The 20,300-nt window shown below is 41.6% G+C and overlaps 1 protein-coding gene across 1 annotated transcript in view; it reads right to left on the bottom strand.

The window, feature by feature from the left end:
* Window positions 1-17,420: 17,420 nt before the first annotated feature.
* LOC104628621 (protein cornichon homolog 3) overlaps window positions 17,421-20,300 on the bottom strand; it is a 26,163-nt gene continuing 23,283 nt past the window's right edge. The window contains exons 5-6 of the mRNA XM_010297267.1: window positions 19,453-19,596; window positions 17,421-17,448 (exon numbers count right to left, since the gene is read on the bottom strand). Coding sequence (XP_010295569.1) covers window positions 17,421-17,448; window positions 19,453-19,596 — 172 coding nt within the window. The remainder of the gene's footprint in view (window positions 17,449-19,452; window positions 19,597-20,300) is intronic.

Raw genomic sequence — 20,300 nt, 5'->3', positions numbered from 1 at the left:
TCTTTTTTCAGTTTTAGCATTTGTGTGGTTCTTACAGTTTTCACTGGTTTGGTGGGTTTTGCGTGATTTTCATGTTTTATGCAACTTAGTATGTTACACTGTTTTCTTAATTTTTTGCTTTTTGGGAGGGGTTGGTGGTTTTATTATGGGTTTGTGGGTTTTGTGCATTTTGCGTGCTTTAGCAGGCTTAGTGTGTTTTAGTGTTTTAAGCAATTTTTTAGGTTTCAGTGTGTTTTAGCATGTTTTATCAGGTTTATCAGAGCATCTACAGCTTTTTTGCAGTTTTTATGAGTTTTTGCATTTTTTTCATTTTTAGTCGTTTTAGTAGTAGAGTATATTCCTTTTTCCTTTTTCCAAGCCACAGGGTACTTCTTAGCAGCAATAAAAACCGCAGGGAAGTGAGTCCGTCCCCTGGCTACATCAAACCATCAATTAATTCATTTCTGAAGATGAACTAGCAGATTTTCCCCAAGATGCTACCAAAGCAACAGAGAAAAGTAGAGAAAACGTTTTTAAGAACAACATGTTTTTAAAATTTATAAACGAAATTAATACTTTTTTCTTTTTTTTCCCACTCCTTTGTCTCTACTGAGTATTTATAAGCTTTTGCCTCTTCAAATGACTGGAAGTAATTTGGAAACCAGAAAACCAAATTAGGGCTTAGGCAGAATATTCTCAAATTACAAATAACCTAGTGAGGAGTTTGGTCTCCCTGTAAAAAGAAAATCATTTTCTGAGAACATTTATAAATAAATATACATACATGTAAAATTGTGTTGTTTGATATCTATCACAGCTTGGGCTCAGACAGCAAATTTAATATATAAAATTAGCAGCAATTCTACTCTTCCTACTATGTCAGAGCATAATGTCAGTTACGTTAAAAGTTTGTAGCAGTGGCTTTTACTACGTCTTCTGGTATGGAGATAGGAAGGGACTTGGAATTCCCACAAGAAATGAAGCAACCAAACCCAACCCAACTCTAAATCAATTACGTTCTTTACTCCATATTTTAGAGAGTCCTAGAAATTCTGGCTTTTGCACATCACTGGTATGATTGACCCAGACCCACCTTGGGAGTCACAGTTCACGACCTGGAGAGCAGGAGCCGTTTCCTGGCTACATACGCAGAAACTGCCAGTTTTCTACGAAGTCAACTATGGGATTTGTGTACACTTGGAAACGTGCCAAAATCATTCACTTGGGGAAGTTGCCGTGTGGGTACCATAACATCCCCGTAAGGACTTGCCAAGATTTCAGCCAAACCTTCTGATAGCGTAGTAAAGAGTCTGCATGTTACGAGTTTTTTTTTTGCTTTTAACTGTCATTTGTTTAGCTGGAAATGTAATGGAATCGCTATACCACTCCGCAGCCCCAACTTGCCTAATAAATTAAATACTCTAAATGAAAATTAACGCATTTTTGATTCGCTATTACAAATTGCTTCTGTAAGTTAGAACTCAACCTGCTGTGCTGCTGAGAGCAAAAATTGCTCTTTGGTAATTGAAATGAGTGATCACTTGTCAGGCACCAGCATCAGTTCTGTGAGTTTTCATTCTTCCTCAAACAGATTCTCAAGTGAATTAACTTCACTGACCTGAACCAGAGGATTACAGGAGCACCGTTTCACAGACAGCCTTAACCATTGCCTCCCCCTTCACTTGCTGAATGTGAATAAAACTAGGTAATTCTGATCACTGTCGGTCAACTAGGATATTCCTGAGAGCTATCACGCAGTCAGACCTGGAAGACTTCTACGCCATGTGTCGCAACCCACGGGCCTATGAACGTCTCAGAGCGCTGACAAAATGCGTTAGATTTCTTACAAACAGGAGCCGAGCTGATAAACCTGCCGGGCTATTATGCAAATAAGGACTTAAAGCGTCTTAAAAACAAAGCCATTCAACAACACCGTTTGAAAGGCTTCTGCTGCCAAGGCAGGTTTTGTAATATGACATGCAACAGGTTAACCATTCAAAATCCCTTGATTTCAAGGTACCCAGCATTTGCGAGCTGTGATATCAATAATGTTCTTTCCTCTCTGATACTTCCCATCTGGAAGTTTCCTTATTCATTACAAAACTGGATATTTCAACATTCATCCAATTTTAGAGAGAGGGGGAAATCAATGTTCTTGAAAATAAGGTGATGCCTCATTGACAATAAGTTGTTAGGATAACCAGAAATAAACCTAGGCCTCCCTGTCATGTACTTAAACTATTAAAATATGCTGCCTCTCTTCATTAGAAAAGGATTTCTTTTGTTAGTGAAATGTGTCACACTCGGTGTATCCAAATTTCTTTGCAAGCTATAGCTAAGCCTTGCAACGCAGTCATGAGACAAGAGTACCTTCATCTCCTTTATAAGGGCGAAATAACGGAAGCGTAGAAGCGTTAGGCCATTTGGCCATGATCACGTACTGAACCTGTCTCAGAGTACAATTGTTCAGCTACCTCTCAAGTTTGCAGCGATGACACAGAAAACCCACCTCAAAAGGTCTGGCGGGCCTGTTCAGAGGATCGCCTGCCCATACCACTGATGATTAAAACAGACCAGCCTCCTCAGGTTGGAGGAAGAGAACTGGCTGTTTGGGAAGAACAGATTTTTGCTTTTTTCCCCGAGTTTTCTCTTCCAGCCCCAGCAACAAGAGAATAAAGAGACGACCCAAAGCCACTGACTCTCCTAAAAGATTCGGTCCACATTTTAAGGCCAGGGTAATTTTGATTTTATCTGGATCTTTTATTATTATCTTTATCTTTTCTCATTCCCACTAGTACATAATACCCTGAATGCCAGAAAAACAAGTCATTACCTTCCGTGTAGGGTCTTAATGACTCCAGCGGGAGCTCCAGCAGCTTCACCTGCCACGGTTTCAGATGTTCCTGTTTGTGACCACCCACCCTGCTCCACGCCAGAAGTAGCAGAAGCAGCAGATGTGTGGAGGCTCCCCATACGACAGGGTCTTCAGCATTGTCCTGTGAGTTCAAAGAGCAGGTAAGCGCGAGCTGGTACTTTTCCCTGGTCAGCAGAGGTGCAGGGACGGTGGCTTTGAGAAGAGAAACGGCGATGAGCAGCTGGGTAAGCTGCTTGGGCAAGCGCTGATAAACCGCTGCAATGAGACCTGGAAAAGCAGCTCCAGCGGCGGGCAGAGACCTTTACTCGGGCAAAGGGACAGGCCACGAAATACTCCAGTTTACCCGCTACAGGTGCCAGATGGGTTCAGAACGTATACACTTCCCATACTGTCCTGCTTCTCTCCCAAGTGAATTTTCTCCACCCACTTCTGTGCTCCCTTTCTCCTCGCCCTCTCACAATGCCGCACCTCTCGCCTCGAGAAATCAGGACGAGTGGCAATACTTCTGTCTGGGGGTGACGTGCCTTTCAGGTGGCTTGTCAGCAGTAAAGCTTCTGCTGCAAAATTACAGGCCACAGCAAAGAAGTTGCCCTCCAGCTCTGTTTGGCCCGCAGACTGTACGGTGCAAGGGCTAGCACGCAGCTTTATTTCAGTTTTAAAAGTGGCTGTTTTGGATACCAAATCCAAGTAAGGAATTGGTCCAGCTGGGTATCTCAGTCCAATCTGCCCAGCTGGATATCTGCCCAACTGGCTACCGCAGTTGGAGAGCTCAGGGAAGACTTCTGCTTCATGGCAGCTGTAATTTAAACACAAAAAAAATAAACACGCACAGTTGCACGTGAAGCAGAACAATGAATAACACAGAGAAACACAAAAATGTTGTTCAGATCGCCCAAACTAAAAATATATGCCGTTATGCTACAAAAAAAGGGAGAAAGGCCAAGATGAGGCATAGAGAAGTAGGTGGAGAGAAACACTCAGAATTCTGGTATTGATCACGAAAAAAAGAAGACAAAGTGGTTCATGACAGAATTTGATAATGAATATTGGAAAGGTGATACATGAGGAATTGCTGTCTTGTCAATCTCATAACCAAAGAGAATGGGCACTTCCAACGAAACCGGGAATACATTCCAAAGCAGCAAAAGAATTTTTTTCCCCAAACAACGTTGAATCAAATTCTAGAGTCCAGGGCAACATAAATCCAAAAATTTAGTTGGAATAAAAAAGTTTGGATATTTGCATATATTAAAAAAATCTAGTTATAATTAATGCTTCAAGGATGTTCAGGCTTCAGGACCTTGTACTAATCTCCAGCTATAAGAGATCAGGATGAGACTTAACATGATGGACAGATCATACCACATCAATTAACACAGTCAGACATTCCTCTAAGGCTCTGGCCCCCACAGGAAATAGATTACCGAGTTAGGCAGTTGGTATGAACAGCCAGGTTTGAACATCCACTGATAGGATCATCCCAGGCACATCACAGGGTTTAGGGTTACCGAAGATTGGCATCTGTCACAGGATGAGGTCAGCCTCCTTTGCCTGCAGTGAAGACACAGAGCAGCCACCTCATCCATACTCTGCTTTCCTGGGATGCTGCTCTCTGAGCTATGCATGGACACCTCATGTAAATACACAAACTTCCCATTTTTTTGAAAGTTGTAGCTCCAGACACCCACCTGGCAGAAACTGAGAAGACAGGCGACGGAGGAAGCTTTCCAAGAAGGAACAGAGAGACAGCTAGAAGTTGCGCCACAGCAACTGGTTGCAGGTGGATCAAGAATCCAACCAGTAGAGCGGTCACCAGTCACACTCAAATGAATTACACAGACCAATACTATGACAGTTTTCTAAATGTACTGCAGAAACCATAGACTGTCCAAAATCGGGCTTAAAAGAGGAGAACACAAGATTGCTTCCAACATCACATGGTAACCTTTTTCACCCACTATTGATGGAGAAGCTTTCCTGATGCTTCACCCCTGCATATGTAGCCTGCAGGTTATGTCGTCAGTGACCGACACTGAAATTTTCATAGCCGGGTAGAATTGATAAATACCTGTCTACCCTGAGAGGATATAAAAAGTCCGTAGCCAATCAACAGAAGACCATTAAACAACTTGTATATTTTTGCTCCACCTCTCTAGGTTTACTGTATCATTTTAATGCATTGCTGAACTGAAACACGGGGGAAACAAAGCTAGAACTGGCAGGGTAGCCCATCATTTAACATAAGAAAGTTGATCGCAACATGGGCCAGCTAATCATAGTTCCCAAGGAGCCACTCCAGCAGTCAGAATCGGCGAGCTAGGATGGAGTCCTACCCAGAGCCCGTCGCTCCTGATCATTGGCAAGGACATGACACAGCAGTTCTGCTCCGTTTGGGCTTTGCAAGGTGTCAGGAATGTTTTGTTGACCAGTTGCTCTGTCTTTATGAAAGCCTTGAAACAAGGCAGCCGTGCAGAGATGCCTTAATACAGGCGAGAAACTACATCCAGAATTTCTGCAAGTCATAAAGTTCCAGGGCAAACTTTCAAAAGGGCAGGTGATTTTTGTAGCCAACAATATTGGTGACTGCAAAGGTTGTGCTAGCAGTAAACAAATTTCCAGGTCTTTGTGTTCTTAGTGCTTGCACGCAGTCGTTCATACTCTAGCCTCTAGCAGGGTGAGGCACAAAAACAAGATGACAAAACAAGAAATTACAAAAGTAACGTCCTCGTTCGAGAACACACTCTTTGTCTCTCCTAAAATTGGTACCAGGCTCTGGGAACAAGATATCTGCAGGAGATATGGATGTTAAAACATGTTGCAGAGAGAAAACAGAGACCTACAATTGCATCAAAAAAGCATCACCAATTCATAATTACTGACAGTGCACCAGGATAAGCGATTGTCTCTAGACATAGTTGATGGATTCATTACACTTAGAACAATATTTAAAAAAAAAAAATCTTTCAAAGGATCCCTGTGTCTGGCAGCTTTTATTGGGATTTCTCTGGAAAATACCCTTCTAATGTTTGCTACATAGGTTTTAACTTACACTAGAAACACAGGGACAAGACTTTCTAATCCAGTGATGTATCAGTGCTCAGCACTGGGCTGGATTGCTCATAGAGAAAAAAAAGTCGATACAGTCATAATAAATTGTTTCTGAACTTCTTTGAAGCTTATAAAACTGCTATTACAATTTAAAGGAAGCTTGACAAGGTTCATCAAGATTCATCGCTTGTTGTTGTAGATTTCAAACGATGAATGAGAGAAGGTACATTAAAATTCCGCTGCTGCCGCTACTACTTCGGGAAGCTTCTGGAGGACAAATACTGCTTCTACTTAAAGGCAACAGGTTTTGAAAGAATGATTCGCATTTTCCAATACCACTTAACAATCTTATTTAATAATGAACTTTAAGGGACATTGCCTGCGCTCACAAGGCAAACCCATGACAGAAAATACAACAGATTCCTTCACAGATATTCAAAGCCAAAGCACTGGCTGCTGCTGTCTAAGAATGAGTGCTCTGGATTGACAGGCAGGACTGATCAGCTTTAATTTTTCTCGCACAGACCTCGACAACTGCATATAGGTTTTCAAAGGCCAGAGTCAAAGAATAAGCACATTTGAGGAATGTCTTCAGCATCCCTTGAAAAAAGGCCCTCGGAGGACCTGGGGTGGGGTGGCTCACATGACCGCGCGGCAGCTCCTCTGAACTCGCCAGCGGCGCTTGTCAAAAATGAATTTTAAATGAACTTGTTAGAAAAGCCACTGCAGTCCAGAAATACAGTTTCCTCTTCTTGCTCAGTAGAATCCCGTAAGTAATATTACTGCTTGGACCTGCTATACGGGGCAGGTACACAGAGAGAACAGAAGATCACTTCCCTTTGTTCGTTACATTAACAGACAAGAATTTATTTAGCTTCTAGACAGCTTCTGTGTGTGCACATCAAGGAGCAGGCAGTTAAACACTGACGTATTTAAAGGCTTATAAATGGACAATAAAAGGGATAGGGAAAACCCTCAGATCCCTTTATAGTTCATCTCATGCAATCTCTCAGAAAATATCCACATATGCATTAAAAAAAACCAGTCTACTTGGGTGTTGAACTCAAGGATCTAGAACTGGAATATTAAGTGGCCGGATTCCCAGGGGGTTTTACTTTTCTTCTGATTATAAACACTGCTCCGCTGGTGGAGTGAACATTCCTCAGCCACCGCCGTGGAAAATTCAGTTGCCCACCAGTAACCTCCGTGACTCCGCACCGGGAAAGGTCGGGGGTGCCTACACCGCTGCTTGCAGCGGGGCACGCTCCTGCCGGTGAGCACAGCTCTGCTGTTTCGCAGCTGGTTTATCTCTCTCAAAACCTATCGTCTTTTGCCAAACAGAGGCAACTTCTGTGCTTCAAAATGCTTCTCACCTAGTCTTGTACCAAATTCATGCTAATGCAGATCAACACATTTAAATATTATATTCTTAGATACATGAGGCTTCTTATATACATGAGGCTTTACTTGTACTTCAGAAAAAAAAGTTTTCTATCAAATTGGCTGACTTCCATTTGTACCTAGTTAAAACCAAAATAGGATAATCTTATTCTCAAACAAACATCCACAACCAGACAAGTGATCGGGATTAAAACCGGTGCCACCGTTTCAGTCTAAGCTTGTGCTGGCTTTGCTTTCAACACACCACCGAAAGATGGGTAAACCAGGATGTCACTGTCTGATAAAGCAAGAGGATAACCGGGTAGAGGAATTAGAAGGGCGCAAAATACTGAAATGGGAACCTGTTCAGATTTTTTTACTCTGTACATTTTAGTGCTTTTTGGCAGCACCAAATTACAGCACTGCATGCATTCAGAGGCTAAAGCGCACCGACGCGTGTCAGAAGGCCCTACGGCACAGGCACACCCCAGGTCAGGTGCTGATCTTGGCGGCAGTGGAACAAATACATTTGGACTAATTCCGCTGAATTCCGTTGCTTCCTCCCATGGGAAAAAGTATTAGTTATTTATGATTATGATACCACCTAGACATGTAACTCCCCATTTCAGCCATGCAGTGCCAGACATTACTCTGAGAAAGAAAACGGCTCCATCTCACAAGAGCTCATAATCTAAACTGACGAGAGAGACAAAATGAGGGAAAAAGGAAGCACTATCACCTCCAGTCGGTAGACGGACATGAAGTGCCTGCCCAAAGTGACAAAGGACGGCTGTGTAACAGGCAAGAACTCAACTCTCATTTTCTCGGTTCTGGTAACTCAGCCACGAGACCTTCATTTCTTAAAGAGGGATTATCTGGCTTTGCCTTATTTTTATATCCTTTCTGGTTAGCTGATTAGAGGATGTACCCTGCAGCTAACAGGAGACAGTAGACTGCACTCAAATACCGTTTTAAAGTGCCTAAAGTATTTAGGAGTCTAAGGGCTCCCCTGTATGGAAAATGAATCTAAAGAGCGACGAAGGACTGGAGAATACATTAGCTGTTCTGCATTAACTTCCTCCGTGGGCACCTCCAGTGCAAACTACCTGTGAAACTGCAAACTCCATTTCACACAGCTGTAGCGTATGGAGCGCAAATACAAGGACCTGGTGAGGAATAGCCACCACGTGGCGAAGTCTTAGTGCTTCCTTCTGTGTACTGAAGTCTTGGTATGTGGACAAGTGCTTCATCTCACTTTCAAGAGGTTCTTAGGATCCTGAGCTCTATTAAGTAAATATCCAAATATTTTGTGAAAAGTAGACCTACGCTCTGAAGTCATTTAGGAGCTTCTGAAATTGTTATCCTCAGTGTACAGAAGTTAGTAATTTGAAACACAGTTTCTAATTTAGTGGATGTTCTGGACTTACGGTCATTTGAGAAGAGAGTCCGAGCCCTTGAATGAGTACAGCAATGGCTGTCTCTGATAGCAGCCACCTCTAGACTTTTCAGAACCAAGTGGAAAATACTCTGTAATAGATAAGCTGGTCATAGGGTAAATAGTCTGCTGAAGTCAACCTGTTGGCAATTGCATGGCTCCTGAAAGCTGGGGGTTTATAACTCTTGTATAGTTTTATTCTTTCAAATGTAACTGTGGAAGTGTTTGTTATCTACATAAGAGTATAGGTTCACATGGACCAATACTGAGTATTTGGTGCCCCAATACTTGCATCTTTTGTGACAATGCATTCATTGATTAAAATGCAACGTGTATTTCTTTTCATATTTCATACCTTTGCCTCTCAATTTTTTTTCAGTGCTCCCATTGTTTGTATGTTGTAAGAAAGGATAGGTAAGAGCCGTCCTCCCTCCACTGGTCACTTTATACAACTTTATAATTCAGGTATATACCTCTCTATGGCTGGATGACTACTCAGCACTGGAAACGCACACATGCTGAAAATCCGACCCGAGGAGAAACACATTTCAAAAACGTGGATTTAGTACACTTTGATATGTACTAAAATGCACCCAGTAAAAGGGAGGGTGGGAGGAAGGCTTCCAAAATCAATGTAGCCATTAGCCAGCCAATGCTGGTCATTAGGCATAGGAAGTAAGTCTTCCTTTCAGACAAAAAAACCCACCACAAAACAATAAAAGCTGAAGCTCAAGAACAGGTTGGTGAAAATCGCTCTTACCTGATGGTATTTTTCAACCTGGAGACCAGTGTATAGTTGTAAATACAAGGTAGGTCAACATCACTGTCTGCAAATGGCTAAGAAGAGTTTTGGACTGTGATGTTCTTACCTTCTGAAAGGGCACATGATTCAAAGCGACAAAGTGGATGTCACCTGCTCTGTAGTACACGTGGCTACATAATGAGATGTTTCTGGGCAGCTGGGAAGACATAACCAAGCTTGTATTTGCTCATATTCTTGAAGAACTGTTGCTGTTGACAACAGCAGTATTCAAGTGGGCTTCAATAGTCCAGAGGCCCACAATAAATAACATCAAACCCCAAAATTACCTTTGAATAACAAGGCTCTCTAGAAATTTGCTAAAGAATCTGCCATGTTTGCTATATTTTGTGTTTGCATTTAATTTGGTTTTTTTGGTAATACATTAAATTGCTATATATTGAGAGTCAGGTAAGATCTGAAAATGTGTTAAGTATGTCTTGGAAAGCAAATACAAAAAAGTATTACATATGGAGCAGAAATTCCCATTTGCTTGTACTATATGAGTTGTACTGTGTATTACTTGTACTATTATTTGCTTTGTACTCTATATTACTATGCACAGGTGAGAGCTATTCCATAAGACTGGATCTCTGCCATGTTACTTAAGATACTTCCATAAATCTTGGTGTGGCTTGTAGGAGCTATGCTTTCCAGTCAGTGTTTCATACTAATGATCAGTGATTGCAAATCTGTTTAACGAGACTGAAACTGTCAGAACAGTAGGACAGTCAGATTTCTTCACATCTGTCAGGAGAGTGGTGATATTAGGGATACTTCATGGGAAAAAAGGAGCAACATCTGTTCAAGCTTTGGACTAAACAAGAGATTTGGGGTTTTTAAGTCTTCCCTCCATTTCCATAATATATGACCTAAATATGTGGTCTCAATATTAGAAAAAAAAAATTTAAAAGTGCTTTATATCCCTTCAGGGCTTTACTGAGAGTTCGACTACCCAGAAAGTCATGGAATTGAGCCACAGTAGTACATTTTCTCTTACATGTGAACTTGGCCAGCAATTTAAAGGTAAGAAAATAACTCCTTTAATTGTGTAAGCACTTAATATTTCTAGAACTGTGATTTATTAAATTGCAGCAGAATATTATCTGCAGCAAACAGCTTCATTCTTAACTTGAGGTCTACCACTGAAATACATCATTAGAATGTTGTTACAGCATGTTCATAGGTTTATCTGGGAGAAAAAGAGGGGAGTGCTGTATTTTAGAGCAGAATTTTCCCTCCTTCCCACCTACAACTGCATTACTGTGCAGAACAAAAATAAATCAGAGCACTGTGTTCGTGAGCAACGAATGATCAAAAAATTCATCAGAGCAGGAATATGGACTGAGATTACTGATGCAAATATCAGTGTAGCATGGATGGCAGACTAATATTTGTTGCTTCCCAAATAAAAAAAATCTTGATTTATTCAACTTTTGGATCTCCTGTTCTATTTGTAGCAACCCAAGCTTCATCCAACATCCAATAAACTTTTTGATTAACTAACTTACTGGATTGAGGGTTTTTTCTATTTTTAATTTCCATTGATCTCTTGGTGGAAATTGTACAACGCTAAGTGGGGCTCACATGATATAAAAGGTAAGATTTCCATTAACTTCCATGAAGGCAGATTTTTACCAAATTGGTATAACTTTCTGTGACAGTTTGGCATGAGCATAGAAATGTTACACTTATCCCTCTGAAATGCTTGTTCCTCTGCCACTAACATCATTCAGTTAAATGGATATGATATCAAGATCTGAAGGATGGGATCCCTACTGGCAAAACTGCAGGGACTTTCCAGAGTGAACCTATTTCCCATGTAGCTCTAGAGTAATGGACATTAAGTGAAGCCTATTGGAAACAACGGAAAATCTCCAGTAAATGCAAGGATTTTGGATCATGCCCTGTAAAGTGTTTTTTAAAAAAATATCTGCGTGGAGACAATTGAGAAAGGAAAAGCAATTGATCGCTAATACCCATACTAATGTATGAGTAATCATGACCCCAACAGCAGTGCCAGCCCGTAACAACCTCCGTGCAGTTTCTGTAAGAATGTGTAGGTTGACAAACTTTTTCTTCCACTTTCAGTGGCTTAGTGCAAAAGGAAGAGTATGGCCCAAGGAAACAGACGGAAAAACATTTCTTACAGCTTAAGTGCAGTTAATTATTTGTAGGCGAAGCATTCTGCTATCCGCATCGATTTGCTGTATTTGAAACTGAAACAGTCATAGCTGAACAGTCATTCAGCATCGCTGCAATTACCTGACTATAAATAGGACGGGCAGAACCACAGAGCAACACCCTGCCCACGGGGCTGCCTTTTCAACCCATTCAGAACAGGCAGCTACAGGCCTGCACACTGTGTGGCTACCCCTTTGGTAGCAGCTCGTTCAGGTCTCATCCTCTCACATTTTTTTTCCATCTCCTCCCTTCTTCCTTTAAGCAGATTCAACAGTTACGAGAAGGAAAAAAAAAAAAAAGAGTATTATATGTACGGAAAGATTTCATAAGCTAGGTATCGCCATTCTCACTTCACAGATGGTGCAAATGAGGAAGATGAATACTCATTTAAGCGTGTGCTCACTGCACACCTGTTTGAAGGAGCAAAAGGAGATGACGTGTTTTCCTATGACTTTTGTGGAATTTATCTGTATCACCAGAACATGTAAGAGAAGAAAACTGCTGCTCTTAAGCAATGGCATTCACCCTTCTGGGAAAAGAGACAGGAGCAGGTTTGGGGAGGAAATCTCTAGCCTCCACCAACCAACAAGGAGGAACTGGAGACAAGAAGGATGGCACAGATTATTTCTCCCACAAAAGTGTGACATGGGGAAGAGACTGCCTCGTGAGTAAAGATCACAGCGCTTTTTCTGTTATTCAACAACAGCTATGCAGTTCTTTACTTCCCTTGCTTTGGGCAAAGTATGCTTAGCTTGTGTTTAGCCTGATACACAACCAGGAATTGAGAGGGCAACAGATACCTGGTATCACTCATTCTTCCTTCCTCTGTTTGTGCTTCTTCTCTTGTAACATGGCTGGCAAGTCTAAGAGAGAACACGACAAGTCTGGTCTTGAGAACACCCACTCTACGTAAGTACAGCTATTCAGAGGACAGACCACACAGCCACAACACAGAAGAATTCAGGATAATTCTCTGGACTTTTTACAGGAATCATACACCTGCTGTTCTATGACAGAGCTAGTTGACTCTAGAAAAAAATTTGAGGTTTTTGTACCCTTTGACAAATCCAGGGAGATTGTCATTGTAAGAAAATTACTAATTTGAATACCAGTATGAATGTGGTATTGAAACCTACCCGCCACTACAGCAGCACCACCACGTAACGGTTTAGCGCTGGACTGCAGCCAAGTGGCAGTAGCCTGTTGGATTAACCCAGCAAGATACTGCAGTCCACCTCTCCACAGAGCAAGGAACATGCTGAGGGCTGTGTCCTACTCTGCTGTCTGCAAGGCCCACGACACTAGCAGCTTCTTGATACTGCCAGACACCTTAGAAGGTCTCACTACTCTTGAGTTCTCGGTTGGAGATACCTGCCTTATATTAAATTTCCTCCAACTAATGCTTTAGCCAGTTTCATAAATGGTTTCTGCTCAGGAGAAGCTTCACTAAATGCAGTGAAAAGGAAAGTATCCTCATATTAAACAATTTTTTCCATTGACTTTAAATTCAGATTTTTCTTGAAGAGAAACAAAATGCTATTGAGAGCACCTGGGATTACTTTTCTGAATAAGGGTTATTGGAAAGAACTGAGAACATTAGCTTTCATTGTCCATTTCATAGTAAGGACTCTAGTACTAAGGACATAGTAAGGGTAAGATACTCCCCAGAATACTCTGAACAGCTGTGATCATCCACTCTCAAGAAAGATTAATTTGACTGGAAAGACAACAGAGAAACTCTTTAAAGAAGACATGGAGAATGGTGAGCTTTTCTGTGGGAGGATGGAAGAAGAGACAGTCAGAAGTCATCTCTTAGCAGAATGGAGGCTGAAAAGGACGGCTTGGTCTATATATCAGTCTTAAGCAGCAGGAGCGAAGGTGTATTTAGGCTAATGTTGGCTCAAAAGCAAGTGGAATAAATTATCCAAGAATAAATTTACTCTGAAAATGCAAGAAAAACTTTCTAGTACCAGAGCAGTGAAATCCTGGAAACACTTGCTCACAGCAGTAGTGGGATCAAACAAACTGTTCTGCTTTCAAGTGGAGTTTGACAAGTATATTAAGGAAGTTGCCTGAAATAGAGAACCTGTTTTAAATGACCTAGCATATCCATTCAAGTGTTACGTCCTTGAAGTCACCTGAAGCAACATTCAGAAGACCTACATATGTGTCTCTTGTGCAAATTCAAGAATTAGATCCCAATGCCAGTTACAAAAACTCACAGAGCTTCTCCCCAGCCGTGTTGGCAAGCAATTGACCTGCTAGCAGTCTAGCTAATCCAACCTCACAAAAAAATTCTAGGCCTTTCTATGAAACTTACTTTAAAACATGTATCTGGAATATAGGAAACCTGAATTAATTTCTTTCCACCCCATGCATCCTGGGAGATGCATGGAAACATTCAGTCACCTGCTCTGAGTGGAGAGTTTTATGATGCAGCAAGATATCTAGGATATTGTGTTCTTGTGAATCTAGTTCCTACTTCTGTAGAACTAGATGCTTTAGTTAGGATGTAAAGAAGGAATTCAGTTACAGACAATCATCAGCTTTTTATGGGTTGTGCATCAATTATACCATGGCAGCAGAGCTTTATCAGTTAGTTCTCTAATGATCCAGTGAAGTTTCTTAGCTCAGGCACACTCCAAGTGAATACATCTGTATTGCTTTCAGGGTCAGTGTGATTTCAAAAGCAGTTTAGCAATTATTTCTGTAGTGTGTGCAATCCAAACTCATAAACCATCAGATGATGATCAGCTTCCCAAGTAACCTGATCTGGAAGCCTTGTATGTTTCCAGTATGCTTCCAGAACTGGGAATGCTATGTTGTAAGAAGTTAAACCTACTGGCTGTCTGTACTTGTAAATTAAAGAATGTCAGCACTTGGAACAACTTGATCAACTAAATATTGTTAGAATGACCGCCGGTATAATTTTTGTGCAGGCCAGCTAGCACTCTTCCAAGCGTTGTCCAGGCATGATTTGGGAGTTGGCATGGTCTAGGACCATGCAGCAATTGCGCTTTGCAGGCTAACAGGACTCAATTTTGTCAACATAGCTATATCAAACCAGAAAAAGTCTTCAAACTGTGCACATGCAGTAACTCCAGCTCAGTTTGGACCTTGCCAGACAAATAGTAGCTTTAATATTTTCATCAGTGACACAGACAATGGGATCAAGCACACCCTCAGCAAGTTTGCAGATGACACCAAGCTGAGTGGTGCGGTTGACACACCTGAGGGATGGGATGTCATCCAGAGGGACCTGGACAAGCTCAAGGAATGGGCCCCTGTGAACCTCATGAGGTTCAACAAAGCTAAGTGCAGGGTCCTGCACCTCGGCTGGGGCAACCCTCAGTATCAATACAGGCTGAGGGATGACGGGATTGAGAGCAGCCCTGCCGAGAAGAACTTGGGGGTACGGGTGGATGAAAAACTGCACATGAACCAGCAACGTGCACTCGCAGCCCAGGCGGCCAACCGTCTCCTGGGCTGCATCCAAAGAAGTGTGGCCAGCAGGTCGAAGGAGCTAATTCTGCCCCTCTACTCATGTGGGGTCTCACCAGCGTGCGAGTTCGGTTTCCAGCTCTGGAGCCATCAGCACAGGAAAGACATGGACCTGTTGGAGCACTTCCAGAGGAGAGCCACAAAAATCATCAGAGGGGTGGAGCACCTCTCCTGTGAGGACAGGCTGAGAGAGTTGGGCTTGTTCAGCCTGGAGATGAGAAGGCTCCAGGGAGACCTTATTGCAGCCTTCCAGTACCTAAAGAAAGATGGGGGTGGACTTTGTAGCAGGCTCTGTAGTGATAGGACAAGGGGTAATGGTTTTAAACTAAAAGAGGGCAGATTTAAACGAGGTATAAAGAAGACATTTTTCACAATGAGGGTGGTGAAACACTGGCACAGGTTGCCCAGAGAAGTGGTAGATGCCCCATCCCTGATAACATTCAAGGTCAGGTTGGACGGGGCTCTGAGCAACCTGATCTAGCTGAAGATGTCCCTGCTCATTGCAAGGGGTTGGACTAGATGACCTTCAAAAGTCCCTTTCAACCCAAAGATTCTATAATTCTGAGACGGCTCCATTCAGCCACCGCTTCTGCTCCATGCTATGAAACAGGGTATGTTAGCAAGGAGGCAGTGTTGAATGTGAGACTTCTTCTCTCCTTCTGAAGTACGGGGCCCAGATCCTGCTGAAGTCCTGTGCCCAGACTAAAAGTCCTCAGAGTTTGGAACAGGAACAATCTATTGGGTCTCAGTCAGACCACATTTGGCAGGGTCAACAATGAGCTAGTGCTAACCAGACCAGCTGTAACCAAGCTGGGGTACGGATGGGCCTCTCTGCACTGTTCTCTGCAGCATCTCTGTTAGCAACATACCTTATTAGCTCATTCATGATGCAAGATTGAAGTGATCTCTGTGCATGGACTGGCGCTAGTCTTGAGCTTACAGGCTTGCCTACTGTGCCTACCCAGAGCACCAGTGGCTGCATTGAAATACCTTAGTGACTTTGAGGGAATGAGCCCTGGTCCACTAGGCTCAGCACTGAAACATATTTAGCAGCAGTTCTGGACACTTGATGCCTTTGACCTGTCAATCAAACAGATTAACCTAAAATATAAATAGATTGTGAGTATTTATGTAGATGTGTATTTGTATATATGTGTGTGTGTGTATATATACACAGCCCATATATATGAATTTAAATGCGAATTACATGATAAAATTTAAAAACTTTTAAATTATAAAAACTGAACATCTTTCAACACGAACCTCATACAAGACAAAAACATTTTGTATATTTGTTTCAGCTTAAATTTGACAGCAGAAATAAAGCTGCAAAACAGAATTACAGACCACAATTAGCTGGTCCAGTATTTTGTTATCCAGCATTGTCATGAATGTAATATCTATGTTACAGTCCTCCTTAATATATGTAGCTTTTACTTTTTTTTTTTTTTTGCAGAGGAACACTATTCTGATAAGTGCTTGGCATGATTAGGTCAAACCCAATGTATTTATATATATCACTGTGTTAATTGGCGCATCACAAATGAACTACAGACATATACTGGAAGTTCACCTACAGGAACAGCATATCATTAGGAAACAGAACACTGCAACTGCAACTTCCATTGTTATTGTTGTTATGGGTGAAAAAGAGAACACTGAAGCAATTCCACAAGATCAAACATCCCTGTTTGCTAGTGTCATGTGAACATCCCTGCAGAACAGTCACACGTCTTAGCTGAACTCCAGTCGGTGCTCATTTTCAGAACGTGTTGTAGAGCTGTTGCTTCTGTGCAAGATGATCTTGCCCTCCGCTTGCTCAGTCCAGAACAGTCATTACGAAAAGAAATTTTGCTCCCTGGAAGACAGTAGGGACTATAGTTTATAATGAATCCACTAAACCAAGCTGCATTATCCCTGGAGAGGTGAATAGTTGTGTAACTTGGCCCACCTTGTTGCATGCTTTTTTGGTTTTGTTTGGGTTTTGAAAATAATTTACTGCAACACATTGAGAAACAGGAGATAAAACGTAGTTAACAGCCATTCTCCCATGGTGTTCTGCTGCTTCTTGCTGGGTGTCTCTTTCATGTACTCTATTTACTTCTTGGGTTCAAAGTTTTCCTTTTTTGCCTTTTTTTTTTTAATCATGCATCACTTGGCTCACTCGTCCTTGCACCTCCAGCCTTTGTTGTTTTCAGTCATTAATGATGATCTTTCAGTTAAGAGCTCACCAAAGTGTAGATCATGCTGAATGTAAAAGAAAGACACAATATGAAAGTATCCTTTTGAAGCATACAGAGCACTTTGATTTTTATAACCCTTTACTGTCTGTTCCTCAGGTCTGGCTGTAATGGCCTCTACTTTCCTTTGCATTCTTTCTATCTTTCTAAAGCATCTTAATTATGGTGTATTCAAGACAGGTATCAAAAAGAACTCAAGAAATAACAAATTCATTATCGACATCCTACTGCACCGCAAGCTGTGTTTGAGCTTATTACAGTGCAGTCTGATGTCTGAATTTGAACAGTGAAAAAACAAAACCATTTTGCTTTAGAGTGTTTGGTCTTTAAAATTTCAACCAGCAATTCTTGGCAAGGCAGGGAAGGTTTCCCATGAAACTGCATTATTTTGTTTCCTTTGGGAAAAACTCCGTGCAGTAGAAGAAACATAAAATGCAGACACCAGCTGGAGTGAATCCATACATATTAAATGCAACTTCGAAAAGCAAAGAAATCGCACTGTATTGCCATGGCTCCATTTTACTGCAATTCTAATTCTGACAATAGCTAGGAATGTGCAGCAAAATTGAATGTAATTAATACTATTTTATTTAGCACCAGGCAGTGGATTTTGGCTTATGGCCACATTTTAGAATGAAGGAAGCAAGGCTCACAGGAAGCTGCAGAACAGTAGAATCCCCGCAGAAATGCTAGACTGCACTGCATAGCTGACTTTGACAGGGTCTTTTAGCCAACACAAAAATGTGCAGTTGAAAATGCTTCTTTCTCCATCCGTGCCTTGTCATCTCTCCTTGCACTACCAACAGAGCTTGTCTGGCATAACTACCATGCTTTCCACTCTCACCCCTGTGAAGAGGACAGGCAAATGCAGAGAGCTACTGGGTGATAAACTCCTACTCAGATTCTCATGCCCCATCCATCTCAATGTAAGTTAGGCACCGACCAGCTTCTGTCAGTCTGGGCCCTTCTACTTTCTTTCTCTCTCTCACGTATGCAGACACAGGCACATCCACACACACGGACAGAAAACTTTGTTGTCGATAGTATTTAAAAGTAATATTGAGAAACAACAACCTGCAGCAATGACTCCTCAAAATATGGGGAACAACAGAACAGATGACGGACCAGTGATCACAGGAGAAATAACATTTATCTTCTTCACCGGTGTACAAACCTGCCCTACAGAGGGATCACTGCATGCAAGACTGGCTTGAAGAGGCACTTTATGCGAATATATTATGGAAGAAGGAAAAGAGAAAGGCATCATAAAACAACACTTGCATTTAAAGTGTGTTAGCCTTTGTTGTCAAGTAGTTTTATGCTGTGATTACAGGGGTGACTAAAAGCACAGGGATTCTGCCCAGGCCTCACCTTAAATATGATGCTCACATATTCTTGCACTGGGCATTTGTGACTGGGCACTAAGGACAGCTGACAGCTGAAAGGGGCAGGGGTGACAACATACAACTGGGGTACACATCTTCAAGAAAGTACTTAAATTAGGGGTTTAGACCATGCACAGGCTTACCCTGTCATGAAAAGGAGGCTGTAGGAATGACTACAGGCATGGTGCACCCCGTGTTCCTAGCCACCATCTACCTACCCATTTACTTACCACCTTGAGCATCACCACACCAGCAGATGTAGTATTTTTCTTATAATTCTCTTGAATCATAGGACCATTATGATTTTTATTTGATGTAAAGTCTTTATCGTAACATTTGCTATTTCACCCATCCTAGGAGACTATGCAGAGGAGCAAAAATTTTTTCATTGAGTTGGCCCTGGGCCCTGGCTCAGGCCTTAGATAAACACTTAATATCCTGTACTGAGGTGTCAGCAGATATAAGCACATGCTACTGTAAGTGGGCATGCTTCCCTGAATTAAGATCAGAAGCAAGTTTTATAAGACTAAGGAAATAAGCCAATTGGTTCCAGTCATTCCTAAATACAATTTCACATGTCAAATGAAAGGCAGCTACTATTTCCTTAGTGAAATGACCAGACTTACCAGTACAGATAGTAGAAGAAGGAAAGGAGATAGAAAGCTAGCTTACACCAGGCCTCTTTTTGACAGTAACTCAAGGTATCTGCATTCATGACTGCAGGTGGATCATACGCTAGCTCTGAACTATCTGCTGGGCAACGAAAATACCTGAAAGAGCAGAAGACATCTGGAATGACTCTATAATATTCTGTATTAAATATGTTCAGATATCCACTCACTCCTGATCACCAGCTCAGAAGACAACCATCTTCCATGATACAGGAGGAATTTTCTTCTATTTTTCAAGCCTTTATTTCCAGACGTTGTTAAAATCGGAACGCTAGTCTAAGCAGACCATTCTTACAGAACCAAGAGTGTGGACTTTCTGTGTTCTATTAATTCTTTAGATTGAAACATTACCCCTTCCTATATAGTTATTTCTGGCTTGCTCACTAGTAACTTACATATTGTGAGTGACAATATGTGATGGCTTGTGATCACAGCATGGAGAAAGGATTACTGGGCTTTAACTGCATCTACACAAACTGATTTCAGGCATGATGAAAGGTGACAGTCTCAATCAACTGATAGCTCAGTTCCTTCAACTCTGAAAAGGAAAAAAAGTCAATATGGAGCAGTAAGAGCTGGCTGACTAATGTTTTCTACACATAGCACTGCTCAAAAATTTATCATCCAAATAATTTTAATTGGAAAATGTTTTTTATTCTTACACCGGAGAAATTTCTAATTATTCTTAGCAATGACTGGATCCTGACAAAAGAACATTTTTTGGCAAAGGAGCTTTTGTCTCAGCTACTTAGCAGTGAAAAGCAAAAGCAACCCAAAAAAGAAACCCTCAAAGTTAATGAACT

Source organism: Phaethon lepturus, unplaced genomic scaffold (genome assembly GCF_000687285.1).
Source record: "Phaethon lepturus isolate BGI_N335 unplaced genomic scaffold, ASM68728v1 scaffold13501, whole genome shotgun sequence".
Lineage (NCBI taxonomy): Eukaryota > Metazoa > Chordata > Aves > Phaethontiformes > Phaethontidae > Phaethon > Phaethon lepturus.
This window is presented reverse-complemented; position numbering and strand designations above follow the sequence as displayed.